General features: G+C 35.6%; 1 protein-coding gene across 23 annotated transcripts in view; it reads right to left on the minus strand.

Annotated features, from left to right (window-relative positions):
* PPFIA2 (PTPRF interacting protein alpha 2) overlaps window positions 1-22493 on the minus strand; it is a 413992-nt gene that overhangs the window by 252953 nt on the left and 138546 nt on the right. For 3 of the 23 annotated variants that reach the window (XM_045588299.1, XM_036456936.2, XM_045588298.1), the window contains exon 1: window positions 11930-12599. The exons of 18 other annotated variants lie outside the window; for them this stretch is intronic. In XM_045588299.1, the coding sequence (XP_045444255.1) occupies window positions 11930-12010 (81 nt within the window). In that variant the 5' untranslated portion in view covers window positions 12011-12599. Of the gene's footprint in view, window positions 1-11929; window positions 12601-22493 lie in introns of those variants that run through there. 2 more of the 23 variants (XM_036456937.2, XM_036456938.2) reach the window with 1 other exon arrangement.

The raw sequence follows: 22493 nt of genomic DNA on the forward strand, positions 1-22493 counted from the left end.
CATATTACCCTTTTATTAGTATAAATGAGGAAACAAATAGGATATTTAAATTAGATTTGTGTTAATTATTATGATTGAGGTAAAGAAAAATTTTTATGGGATCTTAGCACACTGGTAGGTGAACCTAACTAGACACTATGAAACATTCATAGAAGACATAAATTTCACTGAACTCTAAAGAATTAGTGATATTTGGGTAAGGTGACCATATTTTAACATTGGTAAATTGGGACACCATTGACGGGAGGGGGTGGTTCTTGATTAAAAATTTGATCTATTTGGAACAACAAAAATTTTCATAGAACGCAAAAATAGCATTGCAATATTTTTTTTAATTTTAACATAAGCACAATTTACAAATATATTAAATTTTAAAAAAATTATGTAAAATTATGTATAGTCGTGTCACTTTCAAGGCTGGCGCTAGATTTTTTGCCGCCACTATAAAATATAAGTAATACAAGTACTGTCTGCTAAATTCAAGAAAATTTATGTATTTATGAAATAAATAAAGTACTTACCTAAATTATCTGAATAGCTGATTTGTAATGACATCACTTGTTTAACTAGCTTACTAGCACGCAGTATGATGTGTATCATCTGAGAGACAGTTACAAAATATTTTCGTCATTGTCAATCCCAAAAAATGCCATTGTTCATTAAGTCCAAACAATGGTGGTTGAATTCTAACAACTGATCAACAATGCAAACTTTGATAAGCAGTTCTCGATAATCAGTTCTCAACAATTATTTTTTATTATTAAAGTTTAACATTATAAAATTAACAAAAATAATATAAAACTTATTGTATATCCTGGCTAAATAGCCACATAGCCGCCAAAAACCGTATATTTCCTTTCTGTTCTCCCACCATTCCCTAGCTTGCCCTGCATTCTTTCCAAAAATTGGGAGTTTTTAAAACACTCCGGGATGCGGGACAAATTGTTAAAAATCGGGACTGTCCCGCCAAAAGCGGGTCGTCTGGTCACCTTATATTTGGTGCAAAAAGAAATTGAAAAGAGTATGGGGTATGAAGAAAGTTCTTGGAGCAGTGACGAATACAGAGATGAAATGAACACTTTCCTATGTCTTAAAGGAAGTCAAAATCTGTTGAATACCACAGTCTGTTTACAATAAATATCATTAAATTAAAATACTAAAGCTTTGAGACAGAGGTTAGGCAAACCAGTTAGACGGCAAGCAGATGACAGCACATTTATGATAAAAACTAGTCCATGTTGGGCCAACCAGATTTTCTCTCCCTTGAATGTAAATTTTGAGTAGTTGATGCCGGTAGTTAGCCTATCTGGTGACGGCATTGAAGAAACTACCCTTCAGCTCATTCTAGTACAGAGATGTAAAAAGCTGCTCTGATAACTTCAGGTCTTCATTCAGATAGTCTCTTCTTCAGGACAGCTTCCCTGCCCACATGGTTCAAACTACATATTCCAATTCTCCCCCATTTCCTATGGTCTATACTTCTCCTTAGCATTCAATATAATACTATATAGTGTCCTATTTACTTACTCTTCCATCCTGCTAGATTGTAAGCTTCATAGTTCAGTTGCTCACTATATATCCAGTGCATAGATCAGAACCTGGTACATAGTAGGCTGCATAAGTCCATAAGTTCCTGAATCCGTTTTTCTTTTGAAGTTTTCTATATTATGCTAGTACATTTTTCTTTTGAAAATCTAAAAAAAATTCTAAAAATTAAAGGGAAAGAAAGAGTGGAGCTCTGTCTAGGATGGTCACATAGGTAATATTCTCTTGGCCATTCATAGAATATGGATAGTATATATGGGTTGAAGATTAATTTTTTAAATTGTCTTGTGGAAGAGTTATTTTGAAGGTTCTTACTATTTTTTTTTCAAATAATATTCTTTCTTAAAGATACATTTGAAATTACCTGACTTTTTCAGCACAGCATCACTGAATTTTGAATGATACTATAATATTTATTGTTACCTATTACATGTTGAAATACTTGTTCCTTAAAAATATAGACCATATGTAAAGTAAGTTATTAATAGATATTTCCTGAATGTAAGAAGTGTGTATACAAATATTTGAATTGTATTATTTCATTGTTAAAACAGTTGATTCTTTATGCACATATTTTAACATCCTAAACAAAATGGTATTAAAACAAAACAGTTAAATAATATAGTATAATTCTTCAAATACAGTGAATTTTCATGTTTTATTTATGATAGCTTATATCTTTTAGAATTGCAAAGAAGCCTTTTTTTTTTTTTTTTTTTTTTGTAACATGAATCAAAATACTTTTGTGGCTCCCCATAGGTCTACTGTAACTTCAAAGATAAATCATCTTAGGAAAAGCAGATTAATGATGTACTAAATAAGAAAAACAAAAATACAGAATAAAAAGGAGCAGTATGCTATAAAACAGCATTACATGATCTTGTAGCTCAGAACTGTCACTTTCATTGATTTTATTGGTAGAAAACAAATATTGTTTTCTATGACTTCTGTATTTTTTCCCTTACCCAACTAAAATGGTGAATATTTAAGCCATAAGAACTAGGTTATGCTCAGTTTTAAAATGATATTGTTGTTTTTCATTTAATTTTCATTTAACTTCTGCTTTGTGATAAACTCAAAATATCATTTTGTGATATTCTTTAAAAACATTATACACTTTTAACATTGTTAAAATGCCTAATAATTTTTGAGATGCTCAGTAATTCTCATACAGTTCTCTTGCGAATAGCACCAAATCTAGTTGACTGTCAGTAATGTACATACTTTAAATCTTTACACACTGTACAGAGCACCCAGAACACAACATGAACTAGCCTCTTTTAATTTGCAGATATTTTAAATTGTACACAAAATTGCAAATTTCATAAAAAGGTGATTTTAAATTTGCTTTTGTATGTATGTAAAGCTTGAGATGATAATAAAAGTAATAATGAAGATACAAAGTAAACTTAAAAATAAATTTTAAAATACAAGATAAGTATTTATAAAAGAAATCCAAATATACATTTAAAAGGATACTTAAATCAATATCAATAAACTCTGAAAGTTTATATTTTATAAGCACAAAATATTTTATATAAAATTAAGATATTTAATTTGATTACATATATTTTAATAAACTTTTTACGTATAAAGTATTTAAAATGAAGTATTTAAGATGGTGAATATGCTCTCAAGGTTTTCTTTTCTAAATTAAGAATAAGCTAAAACAAAACCATCATTTGTGAAATAAATTATGCTATTATTTAAAAAGCAAATTAATCACTAAGATAGTACTCATCTTATTTAAAATATATTTTTATTGACTTTAGAGAGAAGAAAGGAGAGGGAGAGATAGAAACATCAATGAGAGAGAAACATTGCTCTGCTGCTTCTTGCACGTGCTCATAGTAGGGATCAAGCCTACAACCCAGGCATGTGTCCTGACTAGCAATTGAACCGGCAACCTCCTGGTGCATGGGAGGACACTTAACCAACTGAGTCACACTTATGGGCAACATAAGCTAATCCTTATTGGAAGAAAACACTTTATACATGATTTCACGAATAATCCTTTTAAAGTTCATAATGAGCTCATGGCCTAGTCTTATTCCTTTGCATTAATCAAGGAAAGTGAAAATTCAGAAATAATTCCACTAGTTCATAGCTACACTCTCATTTTAAAGCATATGTTCAACTCCACTATGCATTATTGTTATTATTATATTATTGTTACCACTAGGATAACAGTGGAAAAGTTAACTGTAAACTAGAATGAAAAGTGGATTTGAAAATAAACTTATTCAATTAAAGTTACCACATATAATAACAATATATATATGTACCTTTAAAATCAACCCAAATAATGTGCTATTGTATCTTTTAAGTTATTTTCCTTGAGTTAATTCAAAGATTTTTAAGTGCAAAACCCAGGTGTTTTTGTTCACTATTGCTAAAGTCTGGCATAATGGGGATACTCAACAGGATTTGTTGAATGGCTTAACAAATTAACAATAGATAATTCATTTTAGGCAATCTTCAACTAAACACGAATTCATTCACTCAACCTAAAAGCATGGGCTTCTATTTGATAGGCATTGGGCTAGATGTCAATAAACAAATAAATAAAAGTTCACAAATGAGTGGTAAAGAAAGATATGTGGAAAACCAAATGGAGTATAATAAACAGTACAATGGACACACTAATTGTTTTATTGAAGCATAAGGACTAGAGGATTTAACTTGAATTAAGGAACAGAGATGACATTCTTGGAGGGAGTTGAAAGGAAGCTAGCTTTCAAAACACATTTACAAAATAAATATCTAACTTGAATTAGGTTCAGGGTAAATATTCAAAGGAGGGGAGATAAGGAAAGAGCTTCCAAAATATGTTTGCAAATGGACCAAGCACACATGCTCAAAATGATAATTCTGGGTACATCAATGTGTCCAAGGATTTCATGTCCCACCCCACCTGCCCCATTCTCCTCATTCTATGGCAAGGTCATTTTATCCATTTCTATAGCATTCCCTCCCCTGTAAACAGATGCCTCACACATTTACATTTACTACTCACAGGCCTCTCTCCAGAGAGCCAAACCTGTGTTTCCAACTGTCTACTCAATCTGTCCAAATCTGAACTCAGTATATTGTTTTCCGAAGCTACTCCTCCTCCACATTCCTCTCCCCCTCACTAGAAACTTCAGAGGTTATCTAGCCTTTTTCTTCTTTGTGTCCTTTATTCAGTGAGTTAATACCTCTTTTGAACGTACCTCTTAACTTCTCTCTCGTTCTTAACTCTTCTTGCTCACATTCTTGCCACCTCTATCATGGTCTATAGAGCCCAACTCTGGCTGCTTCCGGTGCTGCAGCAGCTGCTTACTGAGCTCTTACTCACCACCAGACCCTGGGCTCAGTGCATAAAATGCTTTATCTTCAGAGTCTCTTAAATCATTTCCCCATATGCACTTTCCCTTCCTTTGAGGCATGACCTGAAATTCAGCGCTATTTTAGCTAGGCATAGGTGAGTTATATGTGTGGACCTCAGCCTGGGAATGGTACAACCATTGATGTGTTCCTAGGGGAAGGTCATTTTAAATCAGAATATCATCAGTGTCTAGCAAGATATTCTTATTTCCTAGGGGAAGGTCATTTTAACTCAGAATATCCTCAATGCCTAGCAAGATATTTTTATTTTCAATTTTCAATTCGATGCAATACATATTTCCTAATCATGGCTATGTGTCAGGCACTGTGCTTGATGCTACTGATTTAACAGTAAAAAAGGAACCAGTACCTGTCCTCACAGACATATAGCCTAGTGGGTTTCTCTTAAGCAGAAACCTCTGCAGTTGCAACAGTTATCCTTTCCTACTCAGCAACTTCTAGTGTAAACCTCACTTACATAAAGAGTGTTATTAAATTAACAAAGCTGTGTATTTAAGAAAGGCTTTCCCCCTCAATTTTCATTTTTGTCTTTCAGTATATTCACAGGATACAAGTTTATTGATAATTCAGTTACTATAAAAAATGTATTTCCAACTAGGAGAATATTGTATCAGCAAAGACAGAATGGAGAGGTGTAACTAAATGAAAGCCTAAAGTTTAAAAACCTAACGAGTCTTTACAATGCTTTGAAGTGGTGGAGCCAAATTTGTATAAATTTCAGAATGAATGGATAATTGAGATTAGAAATTATATAGCTGGGAATATTTTCGCTGCTGTGTTCTACCACAAACACTTTAGCCAGTGGATTATAGAAGAAAGAGCATGGACTTTTGGGTTCTATAATCTTGGGTTCAGAAAGGAGCTACTTTATTTACTCTCTGCATTATAAACAACTACCTGGGTATCTTTTGTGAGCATCAGGTGTGTTTTTGTTGTTTCATCTGTAAAGCAGAGAAATCATGGCAATTCATCTGGATAGAATAGAAAGCTATGAATTTGTTCTTTCTGCTCTAGTCCGCCATCCAACAGAGGCGCAATCCAGTATTCTAACTAAACGGAAATACTAGCCTGTCAGTCCTCACTGACAATCCTTAAGTCTCAAGTCCAATATCCTGTGAATTACATTTACATTTATCTCTATATTCTGGAGTTTGAGTTTTTTTATTTTTAGTCATTTACTATCTCCAACCTATGCTCCAGTTATATTAAATGCTGTCTTTTTCCATACACCAGTAAGTAACTTTGAACATGCTGGTCCACTTGCTGCAAACACCTCTGGTGTATCTCTGATACTATGGCTATAAGGAGACAGAGAAAAACCTTGGGTCTCTCATTTAACTGGGGACTGTGGCCTGTATTACTATGAAATCCTAGAGCAAAGGGCTCTGCCTTAGCAACTGTGCCTTCATCCTTCTAAAAAACAATATAAGTGAAAAATGTCCCAAACATTCTGCTAGACATTTCCAATGCATTTAAAAATGATTAAGAAGTCATAATGTGCCCCAAATAATCCTATCTAATAAAAGAGTAATATGCAAATTATCACTCCACTCCACCCACCAGCCACGCCCACCAGCCAATCAAAGAGAGTATGCAAATAAACCCAACCAAGATGGCTACCAGAAGGGAGGCTTGGGTTTCCCCGGCAATGGAGGAAGCAAAGCTTTCCATACATTCTGGTAGGCCCAGGCCTCCACTCAAGGATACAAAGTTTCAATTATAGAAATGGCAGTGGCCTCAGTCGGAGCAGGAGGCTTGGCTCCGCTCCAGGCTACAAAGTTTCAATTGTAGAAGGTAAATAAATCCCAGTTACCAGGACCTCCGCTTGGGTCTGCAGGAAGCGTGGCCGGCCTGCAAACCACCACAGGCTCCTCACCCAGGCCGCCCCACTCCCCAAGGGAACCCCCACCCTGATCCAGGACACCCTTCAGGGCAAACCAGCTGGCCCCCACCCATGCACCAGGCCTCTATCCTATCTAACAAAAAAAGAGTAATATGCAGATTGACCATCACTCCAACACACAATATGGCTGCCCCCATGTTCTCACAAGATGGCCACCAGAAGATGGCCTGCAGGGAGGGCAGTTGGAGGTGATCAACCCTGAAGGGAAGGCAGTTAGGGATAACCAGGCTGGCAGAGGAGGGAAGTTGGGGGCAAACAGGCTGGCAGGGGAGCAGTCAGACATCAATCAGGCTGGTATGGGAGTGGATGGCTACAGGGACTGCCTGTTTAGGCCCGATCCCACCAGCAAACAGGCAGTCGGACATTTCTCAAGGGGTCCCAGGTTGGAGAGGGTGCAAGCTGGGCTTAGGGACACTCCCACGCGCCTGTGCATGAATTTCATGCACCGGGCCTCTAGTGTAAAAATAATGGTGGATTTCTAATAGTGCCAAAATGACAAAATCTAAAAAAGTCTGGTTCTTTGGTGAACAAACAGATTACCTCAATCTCATTTGCTTACAAAGATATGGTTTCACCCTGATTACCAGTCATACCTTTTGAGTGAAATCTTTCATGCAATTGAGACTTCCAGCTTGCCTATTAGTGGTCTAAATATTTTCAAGTGCTAATTATACCTTTAAATCACAAAGTTTAATCAAATTTTAAATATCTCGAGTAAAATGTAAAAAATACCAATTAATAAGGAACGGTAAAGAGATATAAAAGAAAATTTCTCAAAAAAGGTTTTTGTCTATCTGTCACAGAAATATACATTTAAAATTTTTAAAATTTATTTTTATTAGTTTTTCAATTGCAGTTTACCTCCCATATTATTTTGTATTAGTGTCATGTTGTAGCATTGTGATTAGACAAGTATATATTTTACAAGGTGTTCCCCCTGATATTTCCAGTACCCAGCTGGCACCAGACATAGTTATTACACTATTATTGACTTTATTTCTTATGCTGTACTCACATCCTCATGACTATTTTGTAACTACCAATCTGTACTTTTCAAGCTAGAAATATATTTTTAAAATAATAAAATTAAAACATTTTATTGATTACTCAGGGAACCTTTACCTATTTTGGTACAATCATGGTACACAAAAGCTGAGTATTAAACAAATTTACCTTGCTATATCTTTAGGCATTTTCTTTAATAATATGTGGTTATCCCTCACAACCTGCCCATATAGTTAAAAGAAAAAAGAATGTATGGCCTATTGTGTTAAATGTTCATATTAATCACTTAACTTTTAAATAAATGTCCCCATCTTATTAAACAGAGATACTGGGGGTATTAACGGGATAGAGACAGATTGATAAAATGTTCTCAGAAATTAAATCAAAACGTAAGTGCGTTGATGGTGGCAGGAACAGGCAAAGGATCAAGGAAGAGTCATTTACTAAGGCATGCAGAAATGAGGTGAATGAATGAAGGCTTCTGGGTGGAGGTGGCATTTAAGACGTGTCTTTAGTAAAAACAGTATCCCAATGGGCAGGCAGTGACGAGGCAAAGACATCAGAAGCACAGGGGCCACTTCCTGGGAAAGCACAGGAAAGCAGTGTGCTGCATGTGACCCAGACCACAAAGGGCTTTTCATGCCAAGCTAGGGCAATGAACTTGATTCCTTAAGGACCAGGGATAATAGATAAAAGTGCTCCTGTCGGGAATGAATTTCTTTGGTTTAAAAAGTGGTTTGCAAATGTGTTTTTGATATAGCACACTACTTATTATTGTTGTTGCTCATAAAAGCTTGCATGGAGCAGGTAAGTGTAGAATAGGGAAACATTTAGGGCTTCGGAAGGATGTATTCCTCTTCCCTACTGTGTCTACCAAAACCCGACAAACTCCCATGAAACCTCAGGGCTGTGCAGACAGTTTGAAAATGAATAGATGGAGATATTTAATCTCTGGGAAATGGGGGTGTTAGTCACCAATACCTCTGGGAAGGTTAAACATTACGTGATAATTAACCAACCTAGAGGTTTAGTAAAGCATGTAAATGTTTTCATTTGGGAAAATAGAACTAAATGGGAAAGCATGTAGGGACATCATTATTTGGGACATAAAATTAAGGAGAAGTTACTGCATTCATATATACTAAATTATACACGTATATACATTTGATTTGATTTTAAAGTGGGTTTCCCAAGTATTTGAGCCCCATAAATTGATTATTCTCATGCATACATATATTACAATTAATCTTTTCTCATAGTAGCATGCAATCCTAATTGTTGTCAATCAGGGGCATTCTAGACAACTATACTCCAGAACCTAATTTTGTAATTCACTAAACATATAGTGTAAACTGGGCATTAACATCATTGATGGATAAAATGTTCTGAACAGAAAAAAAATGCTGACAAAAGTATATTTTTCGTAATATAGCTGTGAGATCTCACACAAAAGGAAATTAATTTACAGTAAGCTTTAGATGAATTATTAAAAGATCATTTGCACGTGTCCCTTTGAAAATAAAAGCACAGTCAACTTTTACAAACCTTTACCTTCATGCTTGTTATAACCATCATTGCCTAAATTAAAATGCAATAAAAAAGAAAATCTTTTAACTCCAATATCCCTCAACTTTTTTTTTTTTTAAATATATTTTATTGATTTTTTTTTACAGAGAGGAAGAGAGAGGAATAGAGAGTTAGAAACATCGATCAGCTGCCTCTTGCACAACCCCTACTGGAGATGTGCCTGCAACCAAGGTACATGCCCTTGACAGGAATCGAACCTCGGACCTTTCAGTCCGCAGACCAACGCTCTATCCACTGAACCAAACCGGTTTCTGCTCCTTCAACTTCTTATTTGTTGTCCTTTTACCTTAAAACTACTTTGGTGAAATGCATTCTAAATATTACTCTTAAAATTTGGTATGTACAATTTCATCAAAAATGACAGGATAGTTTGAATATTTAATGATAAGACGAAACTAAAACTCGATTTTATTCATGCTAAACTATCTTCAATGTTTTTTTGCATATGTTAATTCTTGTGCTAAAATAATTTTGAGAAAATAAGCATTAAAATCTCAACTCCTTGATGCCAAATCACTTCAGAAATGCAATTATGCCATCCCATAATGAGAACCACTTTTGAAAATTTAATCATTTTTGCAGGATAAATTCTTGAGAATGATTTATTTTTATAGCATCTCATCTCTTGTAACAGTATTTCAAACAAAGAAAATATATTACCTTAAAATAGGTTAAGGTATATAAATAAGAAATATGATCATGTTTAAGTCTGTCCCTTTGAAAATAAAAGCAGAGTCAACTTTTATAAACCTTTACCTTCATGCTTGTTAAAATCACCTTTCTTCCTTTTCTTCCACCAAAAACTAACAATAGCAACTAAAAGTTAAGCACATTTCCTGTTATCATAAATGTCAAGATCAACTACTATTTTATGAAGTAAAAATGTAGGATAGAGTTTACAATTGCCAACATTTTTAATTTATCTGAAATCATAGAGTTTTTGCACAAATTGTTATAATATCAACAAAATAACAGGGTGCTTAAAAATCATTCCAGGGTCTTTTCAAGAAAATCACCTGCTAGGAAAGGTGTCAGCAAGATCTTTACTAAAGGAATTGTAGAAAGTGTATGTCATGATTGAGCATATGGAATTCACTGACCCTTATACTTTAAGATGTTGAAATAGAAAATCTAATGTCAAAAGCTGCCTCAAAGAGCCAGCTACGGGATATTGTAAAGAATGTTATGCCTCAGTCTACGAAGAAGAAGGAAAAAAAGTAACGATTTTGTAGAACAGCCCCAGGGCACTTGCATTTTGAGTCACTGCCACAATAAGGATATCGCCACTGGGAAGCAAATACATTCTGTAACAGCACAGACTTGCACTATCAGTAGACATCAGTGTAAAGCAGGAGAGGCGACAGGATTAAAAATAGAAGTATAAAGCGGCAGAGAGAGAGAGGAAAAGAGAGAGAAAGAGAGAGAGAGAGAGAGAGAGAGAGAGAGAGAGAGAGAGAGAGAGAGAGAGAGAGAGAAAGATTATATCTACTGCTTATAGTTTGCAAAGGTAAGAGATTTTAATAAATAAGATATGCATTTATTCAGAGCCACCTTTTAAAGAACTCAGACTACCTCTACTATATTAATTCTCTAGATCTTTATAGTTTGTTTCAGAACATTATAATTATGTTGCTAAGATAATTAAATGCCAGGATGTTTATATTCCCATAATGGAAATTGTACAGAGAAACGAGGTTCATGATTCCTTTTCACATAATGATGACATGACTGAATAACAAAGTAAGGCTCATGATTGAAAGATGCAATTTAAGGTTAAAAAAATGAGGTAGAATCCGATTTAGTTTAGACTTAACCATTTTCTGGATGGATGACTGATTTATTCTCTGGCAGTTGAAATAGATTTAGTAGGTAACAGCTTTGTAACACACCATTACAACATATATATTATAAATCATTTTTACTTTTTGATAACACCCAAAATCTTCCATCTTAATGAGTTTCTACTTTACCTCAAATTGAAAAGCATATTAAATTTGATATTTATTCTTTCTGTATTGCTAATTGCTCATATATTGCACACATAAAATTTTTAAAAATAGAAATTATATTATTATGCATATGAAATGCCAAATTTTTTTTTCTAAGCCCAGAGGACATAGTTTGCAAAGTCCCATAAAATGTAATTTAATTCTACTCTCTGTGATATATATGGGAAGTAAATCTATAATGTTCACGTTATCATAGCCATGAATAACAATATCAGGAGACACATCTCATAAGCCCTCAAGGATGATACTGTAGAAATTTAAAAATCCCTGTGAAAATGAATTACTCACTATTTTACTTGAATTCCCAAATAATCCTAATACCATCTTATTTCCATATTTAAAACATAAATTAAACTGACTTGCATGTTATTCATTCTCAGATCCTCTTTAATACTTTCACACTTTGCAGTTTTTCTTTCCTTATTTTCTCTTTATTATAAGTTTGACTATATATTAACTTCTTAAGTAGTGAAGTTATTTAAAGCACACTTACTTGAAAAGTGTAAAACCGGGTCCCATTAGGAGGATGCACTTTAGGGGAGCCAGAAACGGTGTTCATATCCGAGAAAATCATTTCTGATCACAGAGACAATATAATCCACAAGGAGCTACAGATGCAGAGCAGAGAGCTTAGCGTACAGACAAATCCGTGCATGCATTGAGGGAGGCTAGAGGGTAAAATGAAATCTGCCCCATCCTTCACAGATACAGAGTGATAGCATTTTGAATCTTTCTCCTACATTTGAAATCGAAGCTGAAAGGTCATCAGCCACTGACCTTTTGTGTAGCTAGTTCTTTAGAACAGAGAATGTTTTTTAAAAAATATTTTAAACACAGAAAGAAGAAAGCAAGAAGCAACAGTAAATGGAGCTTGTGCAGAATCTGGCAGTGCTCTGGACCTGCCCATCTGTTCTCAGTGATAATCACCTCCCTCCACCACAGTCTAGCAGAGTGATTATGCTAAATATCCTGGTTAACCAATAACAAACAGTTTCATTTCAGGGAAGCGTGCACAGTGTAATTCAGAGGACCTCTTCTGACTAACCTGAGGCATGTTTCACGCTGTATGTAGTAACAAATTATTGTTCCATCGCTCTTATTTCTGTATGTTTCCAAATCTCTTTGTCACTCCCAGTATTTTCAACAAGGTTTTCCATTTTTGTGCAAAGCCCTTTATGTAAAAGTAAAGATTCTTTTTAAATTTGTAAATCAAAGCCTATTATAGCTGGCTAGGACGCCAAGCCCTGGGCATATAACTCAGTAAGGCTATATAATATTAGGATTATTATAAAATAAAATGCACTAATTATTTCTATTTTTCTGAACTTCTTAAAGAACATCAGAATATGAGCATAATCATTATTGTATTTCCCCACCTTAACTAAAAATTATTAAATTTCACAATCAATGAAAAAAGCACATTTTAAAAAAAGCACATTTTAAAAAATCATACTTTATCTCATCTATAAAAAACAATATATATTTCAGATGCATAGAATTTTGACACAAGATCCAAAAATATTCATTGCAAACCATCTAGGCTACATTGCAAAGCATGATTTATTCTTCTGCCTTTTAACACAAATTATTCAGTTTGTATAAAAGATCATATTCAGATGACTTTACACTTTTTAGAGGTAAAAATAATGCTCCATTTACACATGATTCCAAGGTGGAGACTTTAGGAGGACACAGACAGAATGAGCCAAAAGTAGTATCTTAAAATTAACTTATTACTCATTTGTACTTAGCTTCTCCAATAATGATTCAAATTTATAATATCAATGAGGAGGAAGCAGAAAAAAACAATTTTCAGTTCTTCAGATGAGATTCTTACAGTTTGGTAAATTATGAGAGTAGGTAATAGTTTAAAACTACTCCATAAACTAGAAGATAATTTTTAAATAAATGCTTAATTTGGGTTTAATTTTAGATTTATAGTAAGGTTGCAAAGATAGTACAGAAAGTTCCTATAAATTTGTCACCCAGTTTCCCCAATTAGCATCTTACATTACTATGGTACATTTATCATATAAGGAACTGATATTGGTACATTATCATTAACTAAACTCTAGACTTTATTTGTATTTCACTAATCTTTCTATTGATGTCCCCTTTCTGTTCCAGGTTGCAACCCAGGGTACCACATTTAATTTGTTTTCCACATTTCCCAGTTTCATTTGGTCTGTGAAAGCTTCTTACCTTTTGTTTGTTTTTATCTTTAGATTGAAATATCTTTAGTAGACTATCAAAAAGTACTGCCCACGCCCTAGCTGGTTTGGCTCAGTTGATGGAGCATCCGCCTGCGGACTAAGTGTCCCAGGTTCGATTTCAGCCAAAGTCACCTGCCCAGGTTGCGGGCTCAATCCCCAGTAGGAGGTATGCAGGAGACAGCTCATCAATGATTCTCTCGCATCATTGATGTTTCTTTCTCTTTCTCTCCTTCTCCTTTCCTCTCAGAAATCAATTTTAAAAAATGCAATTAAAAAAAAAAGTACTGCAGAAGTATTCTGTAGGTCCCTGCTCTGATGCATATGTTAATTTTGCTTAATGATTTCCTCATGCTAGACAAGAGCCATGAATTTGGGGGAAGAATACCACCGAGGCAAAATGTCTTCATCACATCATCACATCAGTGCAGTGACCTCATCATATCATATTGGGGTACTGATGTCCACATATCACTACTGATACTAGCCTTCACTTGCTTAAGATACTCTACTCCAAAGTTATTGTTTTTCTCTAGCCATACTTTATTTTTTTTTAATATATCTTTATTGATTTTTTACAGAGAAGAAGGGTGAGGGATAGAGAGTGAGAAACATCAATGAGAGAGAAACATCGATTAGCTGCCTCCTGCACACACACATCCCCCACCACCACCACTGGGGATGTGCCCGCAACCAAGGTACATGCCCTTGACTGGAATCAGACCTGGGACCCTTCAGTTTGCAGGACGACACTCTATCCACTGAGCCAAACCAGTTAGGGCACATACTCTATTTCTTGGAGGTTAGTCACTAATTTAGTGTACCCTCAATGAGGTGATAGGGAGGGGTGAAATTAAGATTTACTTAATTTACTTAATTTACTTAAATTATAGCAACCCAAGAGACAGCTGAACACCAGGAGAAACTGGGGGGCCGCTTACAAGGGTGCCCCTCACAGGGAAGCACCCACACGGGGCGAGGTCCCTTCCCGGAGCTGCCTACCGGCTTGGACTGGGAAATCTGGCCATCTTGAGAGGAAGATTGGATCATGTCAGAGGCCTGAATAACCACAGCCACAGCAACCACCAAGCAGCTGTGACCCCCAGAACGCAGATCCCAGGCAGCACGAACACTTGGGCTCACAGGAGTGCCCCACTGCATGGCAAAAAGGTCAGATTTCGCGGCGAGAGGGTGAGTGAGCGCTCACGGCGAAGACAAAAGCCTGTGCACACAGGGCATGCAGAAACTGGAGGACAGGGGTGATGACTACAAGTAGAAGTCCCGGCTGTTGGGCGGGTGTCACCCATTTGGACGGGGCTCCTAACAGGGGAGATATCTGAGGAGCAACACATTTGGATCTGGCTCGGAGGGATATCGGAGAATTACAGGAGATTACAGTTGGCTTGGACTTGCCCCCTCCCCTCCTCCATAAATCAGTGCCACAGAGAAGGGGGAAAAAAAAAAAGCTGGAGAGGCTTTTTAGAGCCTGGGAAGTCAACCTAGAAACACTGCCACCCAGAGGCTAATCCACAAATTGACTCTAGTGCAATAAAAGCAAGAACTGCTTAAAAATCAGGACTGGATTACATACAATAGAGGAAGCGAATGACCTGCATCCCTGCAAATTTTATTTAAATTTTTAATTTTTTTTTAAATTTTAAAATTTTTGATTTTTATTTTTGTTGTCATTATTTGCAACGTTTACTGAAGAAACTATTTTTTTCTCTTTTTCCTAACTTGATTTTACCTTTATAATTATTACATTATATATGTAATGTTGATTACATACCATTTTACCTTTTTTATCTTATTTTCTTTTGTTTATTTTTATTATTCTTATTTTATTTTTATATTTCGGGATTATTGTTCTACAGTCTATATCTATCTTTCCTCCTCCAATGCTTTATTCTATCTCAACCCTACCTTTATACTTTCACTATCTTTCTAACCTTTTCCTTTGGTTCCCTGTTTATCTTAACCCTTTCCTGCTCTAGATTTTCCCCATTCTTTCTGTTTACCCCCTCCTAAAATTTCACCCTACTTGTGTATATCTAATTTCGAACCCCCTGCTCCAAGCCAAATCACACCTCCCTCGTCACTGTCCAAAAAACAAACAAACAAGAAACAAAACAAAACAAAACAGTCTTTCTCTCTATCTCTTTGTAGTTGTATGTTGAATGTTAACTATATTGAAGTTTTATGCTTTTTTTTATACGATTGATCTGCCTATTCTTTTTGTTTGATTGTATGTTTTTGTTAGCTGGGTTCTAGTCACCTTTATTGAAGGTTATTAATATTGGAAACACATTTCTATTCAGTGCCTTGTGTGTTGTACCTGGTTGTGTTGTATTTTGTGCCTTTAAATCAAAGCAGGAGAGAGAGTACTACACAGCCAGACATCCTAAAAAAAGAGATCATGGGGAGACAAAGAAACAGCCTGCATATGAAAGAAAAGCAGGCATCACCAGAAAAGGAAGTAAATGAGCTAGAGGCAAGCAATCTACCAGAGCAAGAATTCAGAGTAATGATCATAAGATGGCTAAAAAGAATGGAAGACAAATTTGACAATATGAGTAAGAACCAAGAGGAAATGAAGAAGAAACAAGAAGAAATGAAAAATGACATCGCTACTATAAAGAACTCAATAGAAAACATCAAGAGTAGTCTAGAAGAAGCAGAGGACTGCATCAGTGAGCTAGAAAACAAGATGGAAAGAAATACCCAATTAGAGCAGCTTCTGAAAAAAAATTAAAAAGCAGGAGGAGAGTCTAAGGGAACTTTGGGACAATACAAAACAAAACAATATTAGAATAATAGGGGTTCCAGAAGGAAAGGAAACTGAAGAAGACATGGAAAACGTATTTCAAGAAATAATGACAGAAAACTTTCCTGAGATAGAGAAGAAAAACCCCACACAAATCCAAGATGCTCCCAGAGTCCCAAGCAAAATGAACCCCAGAAGACCAACCCCAAGGCACATTATAATTAAACTGGCAAACACCAACTTCAAAAAAAGAATTTTAAAAGCAGCCAGAGAGAGACAGAAAGTTACATGTAAAGGAACCCCCATCAGACTAGCAACTGATTTCTCCACAGAAACTTATCAGGCCAGAAGGGAATGGGATGAAATATACAAAGTCATGCAAAGGAAGGGTCTGAATCCAAGAATACTGTACCCAGCAAGGCTATCAATCGAAATTGAAGGGGAAATCAGGAGCTTCACAGACAAAAATAGACTAAGGGAATTTATCTCCACCAAACCAGCATGCAAGAAATGCTAAAGGGTCTACTGTAAAATTAAAGAAATAGAAAGCGAAGAAGGAACACAGGGGCATAGAATAAAAATGGCATCAAATAAGTACCTATCAATAATAATTTTAAATGTAAATGGATTAAATGCTCCAATCAAAAAACATAGGGTAACGGATTGGATAAGAAAATAAGACCCATATATCTGTTGTCCACAAGAAGCCCACTTCAGAAAAAAAGATGCATACAGACTGAGGGTGAAGGGATGGAAAAAGGTTTTCCAGGCGAATGGAAATGAAAAAAAAAAAAAAAGCTGGGGTAGCAATACTTATATCTGACAAATTAGATCTCAGAGTGAAGGACATAACAAGAGATAATGAAGGCCACTTCATAATACTAAAGGGAGCAATCCAACAAGAAGAAATAACCCTGGTAAATATATATGCACCCAATATGGGAGCACCCAAATACATAAAAAAACAACAAACTGCTGGATGACATTAAGGGAGAGATTAATAGCAATACAATCATGGTAGGAGATTTTAATACACCACTGTCACCTTTGGACAAATCACCTAAACAAAAAATCAGCAAAGAAATATCAATCCTAAATGACTCACTAGACCAGATGGAATTAATTAACATCTTCAGAACATTCCACCCAAAGCCACAGAATATACATTCTTCTCAAGTTCACATGGGACATTCTCAAAGATGGACCACATGTTGAGACATAGGCAAAGTCTCTTCAAATTCAAGAAGATAGAAATCATATCAAGCATCTTCTCAGATCATAGTGGCATAAAACTTGAAATTAACTACAATAAAAGTAATCCAAAGAAATCAAACACATGGAGACTAAACAGCATGCTATTAAACAAGGACTGGGTTACCAGAGAAATCAAGGAAAAAATTAAAAACATCCTGGAAACAAATGAAAACACAACAATCCAAAATCTATGGGACACAGAAAAAGCAGTTTTAAGAGGGAAGTTCATATCCCTACAAGCCTATTGCAAAAAAAACAAGAAAAAATGGTAACAAATGATCTAACTCTACAACTCAAAGAGTTAGAAAAAGAGCGACAAGAAAAGCCCAGTGTAAGCAGAAGGAAGGAAATAATAAAAATCAGAGCGGAGATATACGATACAGAGACCAAAGAAACAATACATAAGATCAACAAAACCAAGAGCTGGTTCTTTGAAAGGATAAACAAGATTGATGAACCTCTAGCCAGGCTAACCAAGAAACAAAGAGAGAGGACCCAAATAAACAAAATCAGAAACAAAAGAGGTGAAATAACAACAGACCCCGTCGAAAAACAGAGGATTGTTACAAAATACTATGAACAACTCTATTCCTACAAACTGAACAACCTGGAGAAAATGGACATATTCCTAGAGAAATACAACCTTCCAAAACTCAATCAGGAAGAATCCAAAAATCTCAACTGACCACTGACTTGGGAAGAAATTGAAACAGTCATCAAAAAGCTTCCAGCAAACAAAAGCCCAGGGCCAGATGGCTTCACAGGAGAGTTTTACCAAACATTCTAGGAAGAACTAAAACCTATCCTCCTCAGACTATTCAAAAAAATTCAAGAGGAAGGAACACTTCCAAACTCCTTCTATGAAGCCAGCATCTCCCTAATACCAAAACCAGATAAAGACAACTCAATGAAAGAGAATTACAGGCCAATATCCCTCATGAACATAGATGCCGAAATCCTCAACAAAATTCTAGCAAATCGGCTCCAGCAGAACATCAGAAAGATCATACACCACGACCAAGTAGGATTTATTCCAGGAATGTAAGGATGGTACAATATCCGCAAATCAATAAACATGATACATCACATAAACAAATTGAAAGATAAAAATCATATATTCATATCAATTGATGCATAAAAAGCATTTGATAAAATCCAACACCCTTTTCTGATGAAAACTCTCAACAAGGTGGGAGTACAAGGATCATACCTCAACATAATAAAAGCTATATATGATAAACCCACAGCCAACATCATACTCAATGGGCAAAAACTAAAACCATTCCCTCTAAGAACAGGAACAAGACAGGGATGCCCACTTTGACATAGTACTGTAAGTACTAGTCATTACAATTAGACAAGAAGAGGAAATAAAAGGCATCCAAACTGGAAAAGAAGAAGTAAAGTTATCCTTATTTGCAGATGACATGATATTGTACATAAAAAAATCAAGACTCCATTAAAAAACTAATTGACTTAATAAATGAATTTGGCAATGTAGCAGGATACAAAATTAACGCCAAGAAATCTATGGCATTTCTATACACCAATAGTGAACCTGCAGAAGCAGAGACTAAAAAGGCAATCCCATTTACCATCGCACCAAAAAAATTAAGATACCTAGGAATAAATTTAACTAAGGAAGTAAAGGACCTATATGCGGAAAACTACACCACACTGAAAAAAGAGATAGAGGAAGATGTAAACAGATGGAAGAACATACCATGTTCATGGATCGGTAGAATCAACATCATCAAAATGTCCATACTTCCCAAAGCAATCTATAGGTTCAATGCACTCCCCATTAAAATACCAATGGCATATTTCACTGACCTAGAAAGAACTATCCAAAAATTAATTTGGAACAATAAAAGACCCCAAATAGCCACAGCAATCCTGAGAAAGAAGAGTAAAGTAGGAGGGATCTCAATACCAGATTTCAAGCTGTATTACAAAGCCACTGTTCTCAAAACAGCCTGGTACTGGTACAAGAACAGACATATAGATCAATGGAATAGAATTGAGAACCCAGATATCAACCCAAATCACTATGCTCAATTAATATTTGACAAAGGAGGCAAAAATATACAATGGAGTCAATACAGTCTCTTCAATAAATGGTGTTGGGAAAATTGGACAGATACATGCAAAAGAATGAAACTAGATCACCAACTTACACCATACACAAAAATAAACTCAAAATGGATACAGGACTTAAACATAAAGCGGAAAACCATAAAAATACTAGAGACATCTACAGGCAGCAAAATATCAGACATATGCCAAAAGAACTTCTTCACTGATATGGCCCCTAGGGCAATGGAAGCTAAAGAGAAAATAAACAAATGGGACTACATCAAAATAAAAAGCTTTTTTATAGCTAAAGAAACCATCAACAAAACAACAAGAAAGCCCACTGTATGGGAGAACATATTTGCAAATGTTATCACTGATAAAGGTTTAATCTCCAACATCTATAGACAGCTTATACAACTAAATAAAAGGAAAATGAATGATCCAATTAGACTTTTGGGGATCTGTGTAGTTTTCTCAGTAAAAATTTGGTCTTTTTGTGTGTGCTAAAAAAAAAAAAAAAAAAAAAAAATGGGCAATGGATCTAAATAGAATATTTTCAAAAGAAGACAGAAGGAAGTCCAAGAGGCACATGAAAACATGCTCAAAGTCACTAATTATCCGAGAGATGCAAATCAAAACAACAATGCGGTACCATCTCACACCTGTCAGAATGGCCAGCATCAACAAATCAACAAACGACAAGTGTTGGCGAGGTTGTGGAGAAAAAGGAACACTCATGCACTGCTGGTGGGAATGCAGACAGGTGCAACCATTGTGGAGAACAGTGTGGAGTTTCCTCAAAAAACTGAAAATGGAACTCCCATTTGACCCAGTAATCCCACTCCTAGGAATATATCCCAAGAAACTAGAAACACCAATCAGAAAGGATATATGCACCCCTATGTTCATAGCAGCACAATCTACAATAGCTAGGATTTGGAAGCAGCCTAGGTGCCCGTCAGCAGATGAATGGATCAAAAAACTATGGTATATCTACACAATGGAATACTATGCTGCCATAAAAAAGAAGGAAATCTCATCATTTGCAACCACCTGGATGGAACTAGAGAACATCATGCTGAGTGAAATAAGCCAGTCCATGAAAGAGAAACACCACATGACCTCACTCATTTATGGTTAATAAAGAACATTATAAACTGATGAACCAAAAGATAGATATAGAGACAGTAAAGTAACAAGCAGACTGTCAAATTACAGTGGAGAAGGGAGGGAGATCTGGGAGAGATAAGAGATCAACCGAAGGACTTGTATACTTGCATATAAGTACAACCAATGGACACAAAACTCTGGGGAGGATGGGTATGTATGGGAGGTGGGACGCAATGGTAAAATACGTACACAGATAATAATTTAATTAAAAAATTAAAAAAAAATAACCAACTGCAACATATAAGAAAGAATAAACAAACAAACAAAAAAAAAGTTTTACCTCCTGGAGGAGGGGTTAGTATCTACATATATTAAATAGAATTTTTTTTTTTTTGTATAGAAAATTTGTATAAAAAATTTGCCTCTTCTCCTCCAATTATTTTTAATCAGTTATCCATATCAATATATACTATGGCATATTTATTGTATATTTTAAGTGATAATACAATACAATATAATATATTTTGATACTCAAATTGTTGCTCCTGTTCCCCTTTGACAATGCTTCCATTCTTCTTTGTTGTTGAGCACACAGATGATTATTTTTTAGATGTTTATTTTCTCCATTCTAGACTGAAAATCTGTGCCCCTGTGGCTAGTATGGTGACATGAGTAATCAGCCAATTGGTTAGGTCAAAGCCTGGGCAGAACCTCACCCAGTGGGGGCCTGCCCTCCGAACGATTGTAGTGCCAAGCAGGACTAAAGGCGGGTTCCAGCGATCCAGGCAGAGCTGAGGCCTTTGAAGGAGGGGAGTACCCAGTCTCCCTTCTAGAAAGCCCCAATTCAAGTCTGTTTAAACTAACCTGGCCAGATACACTCACAGAGCCCAGTTTCACGTGGGAAAATAGAGCAAATAAAAACAGGGACATTCAAAGAGCAAGACCTGAGGCAGACCCAACCTCGGGGATACAGATGCTTCACCTACTGGATTACTTGGGACTCTGCCCTGCCCTGCTTCAGTCAGGTTGCACAGGGCCAGGCAGGGACCCTGACTCACATTGTTTTCCACCAGAGAACCTCCCAGGATACCTAGGATGGACACAACAAGGTGCCAGATCCAATAACATCAGAGCAAATTCAGCGAGCTTCACAAAAAGCAGATCCAAAGGTTGTTTTCATTTTCCTCTTTTTTTTCTTTCATATCTCTTATGCTCTCTATTCTTTTGTTATTTTATTTTTTTCTCTTTCTCTTTTCTTTATTTTTAATTTTACTTTTCTCTTTACCTATTTTATATTTTATTTACTATTATTACATTTTTAAAAATTATTGTCATTTCCTTTCTTCTTTCATTTTAAACTTATTTTGTTTTATTTCTATTCATTTTTTTCTTTTATATTATCATTTTTCAGGGATTCTTTTTTTTTCTCCCCCAATTCTCTTGGTCTTGTGTTTTTCTTTTTTTCTCTTTTTTAGTCTTTTTTTTGTAATTATTGTGTGTGTGTGTGTGTGTGTGTGTGTGTGTGTGTGTGTATGTATTATTTTTGGTGTGGTCTTATGTCTGTTCTGTTCTGTCAATACCTGCATAACAGTATTGATGATGTAGTCAGAGTTAAACCTCATAGTCAGCCAGCCTGTACTGTG

Source organism: Pipistrellus kuhlii, unplaced genomic scaffold (assembly GCF_014108245.1).
Source record: "Pipistrellus kuhlii isolate mPipKuh1 unplaced genomic scaffold, mPipKuh1.p scaffold_m20_p_3, whole genome shotgun sequence".
Lineage (NCBI taxonomy): Eukaryota > Metazoa > Chordata > Mammalia > Chiroptera > Vespertilionidae > Pipistrellus > Pipistrellus kuhlii.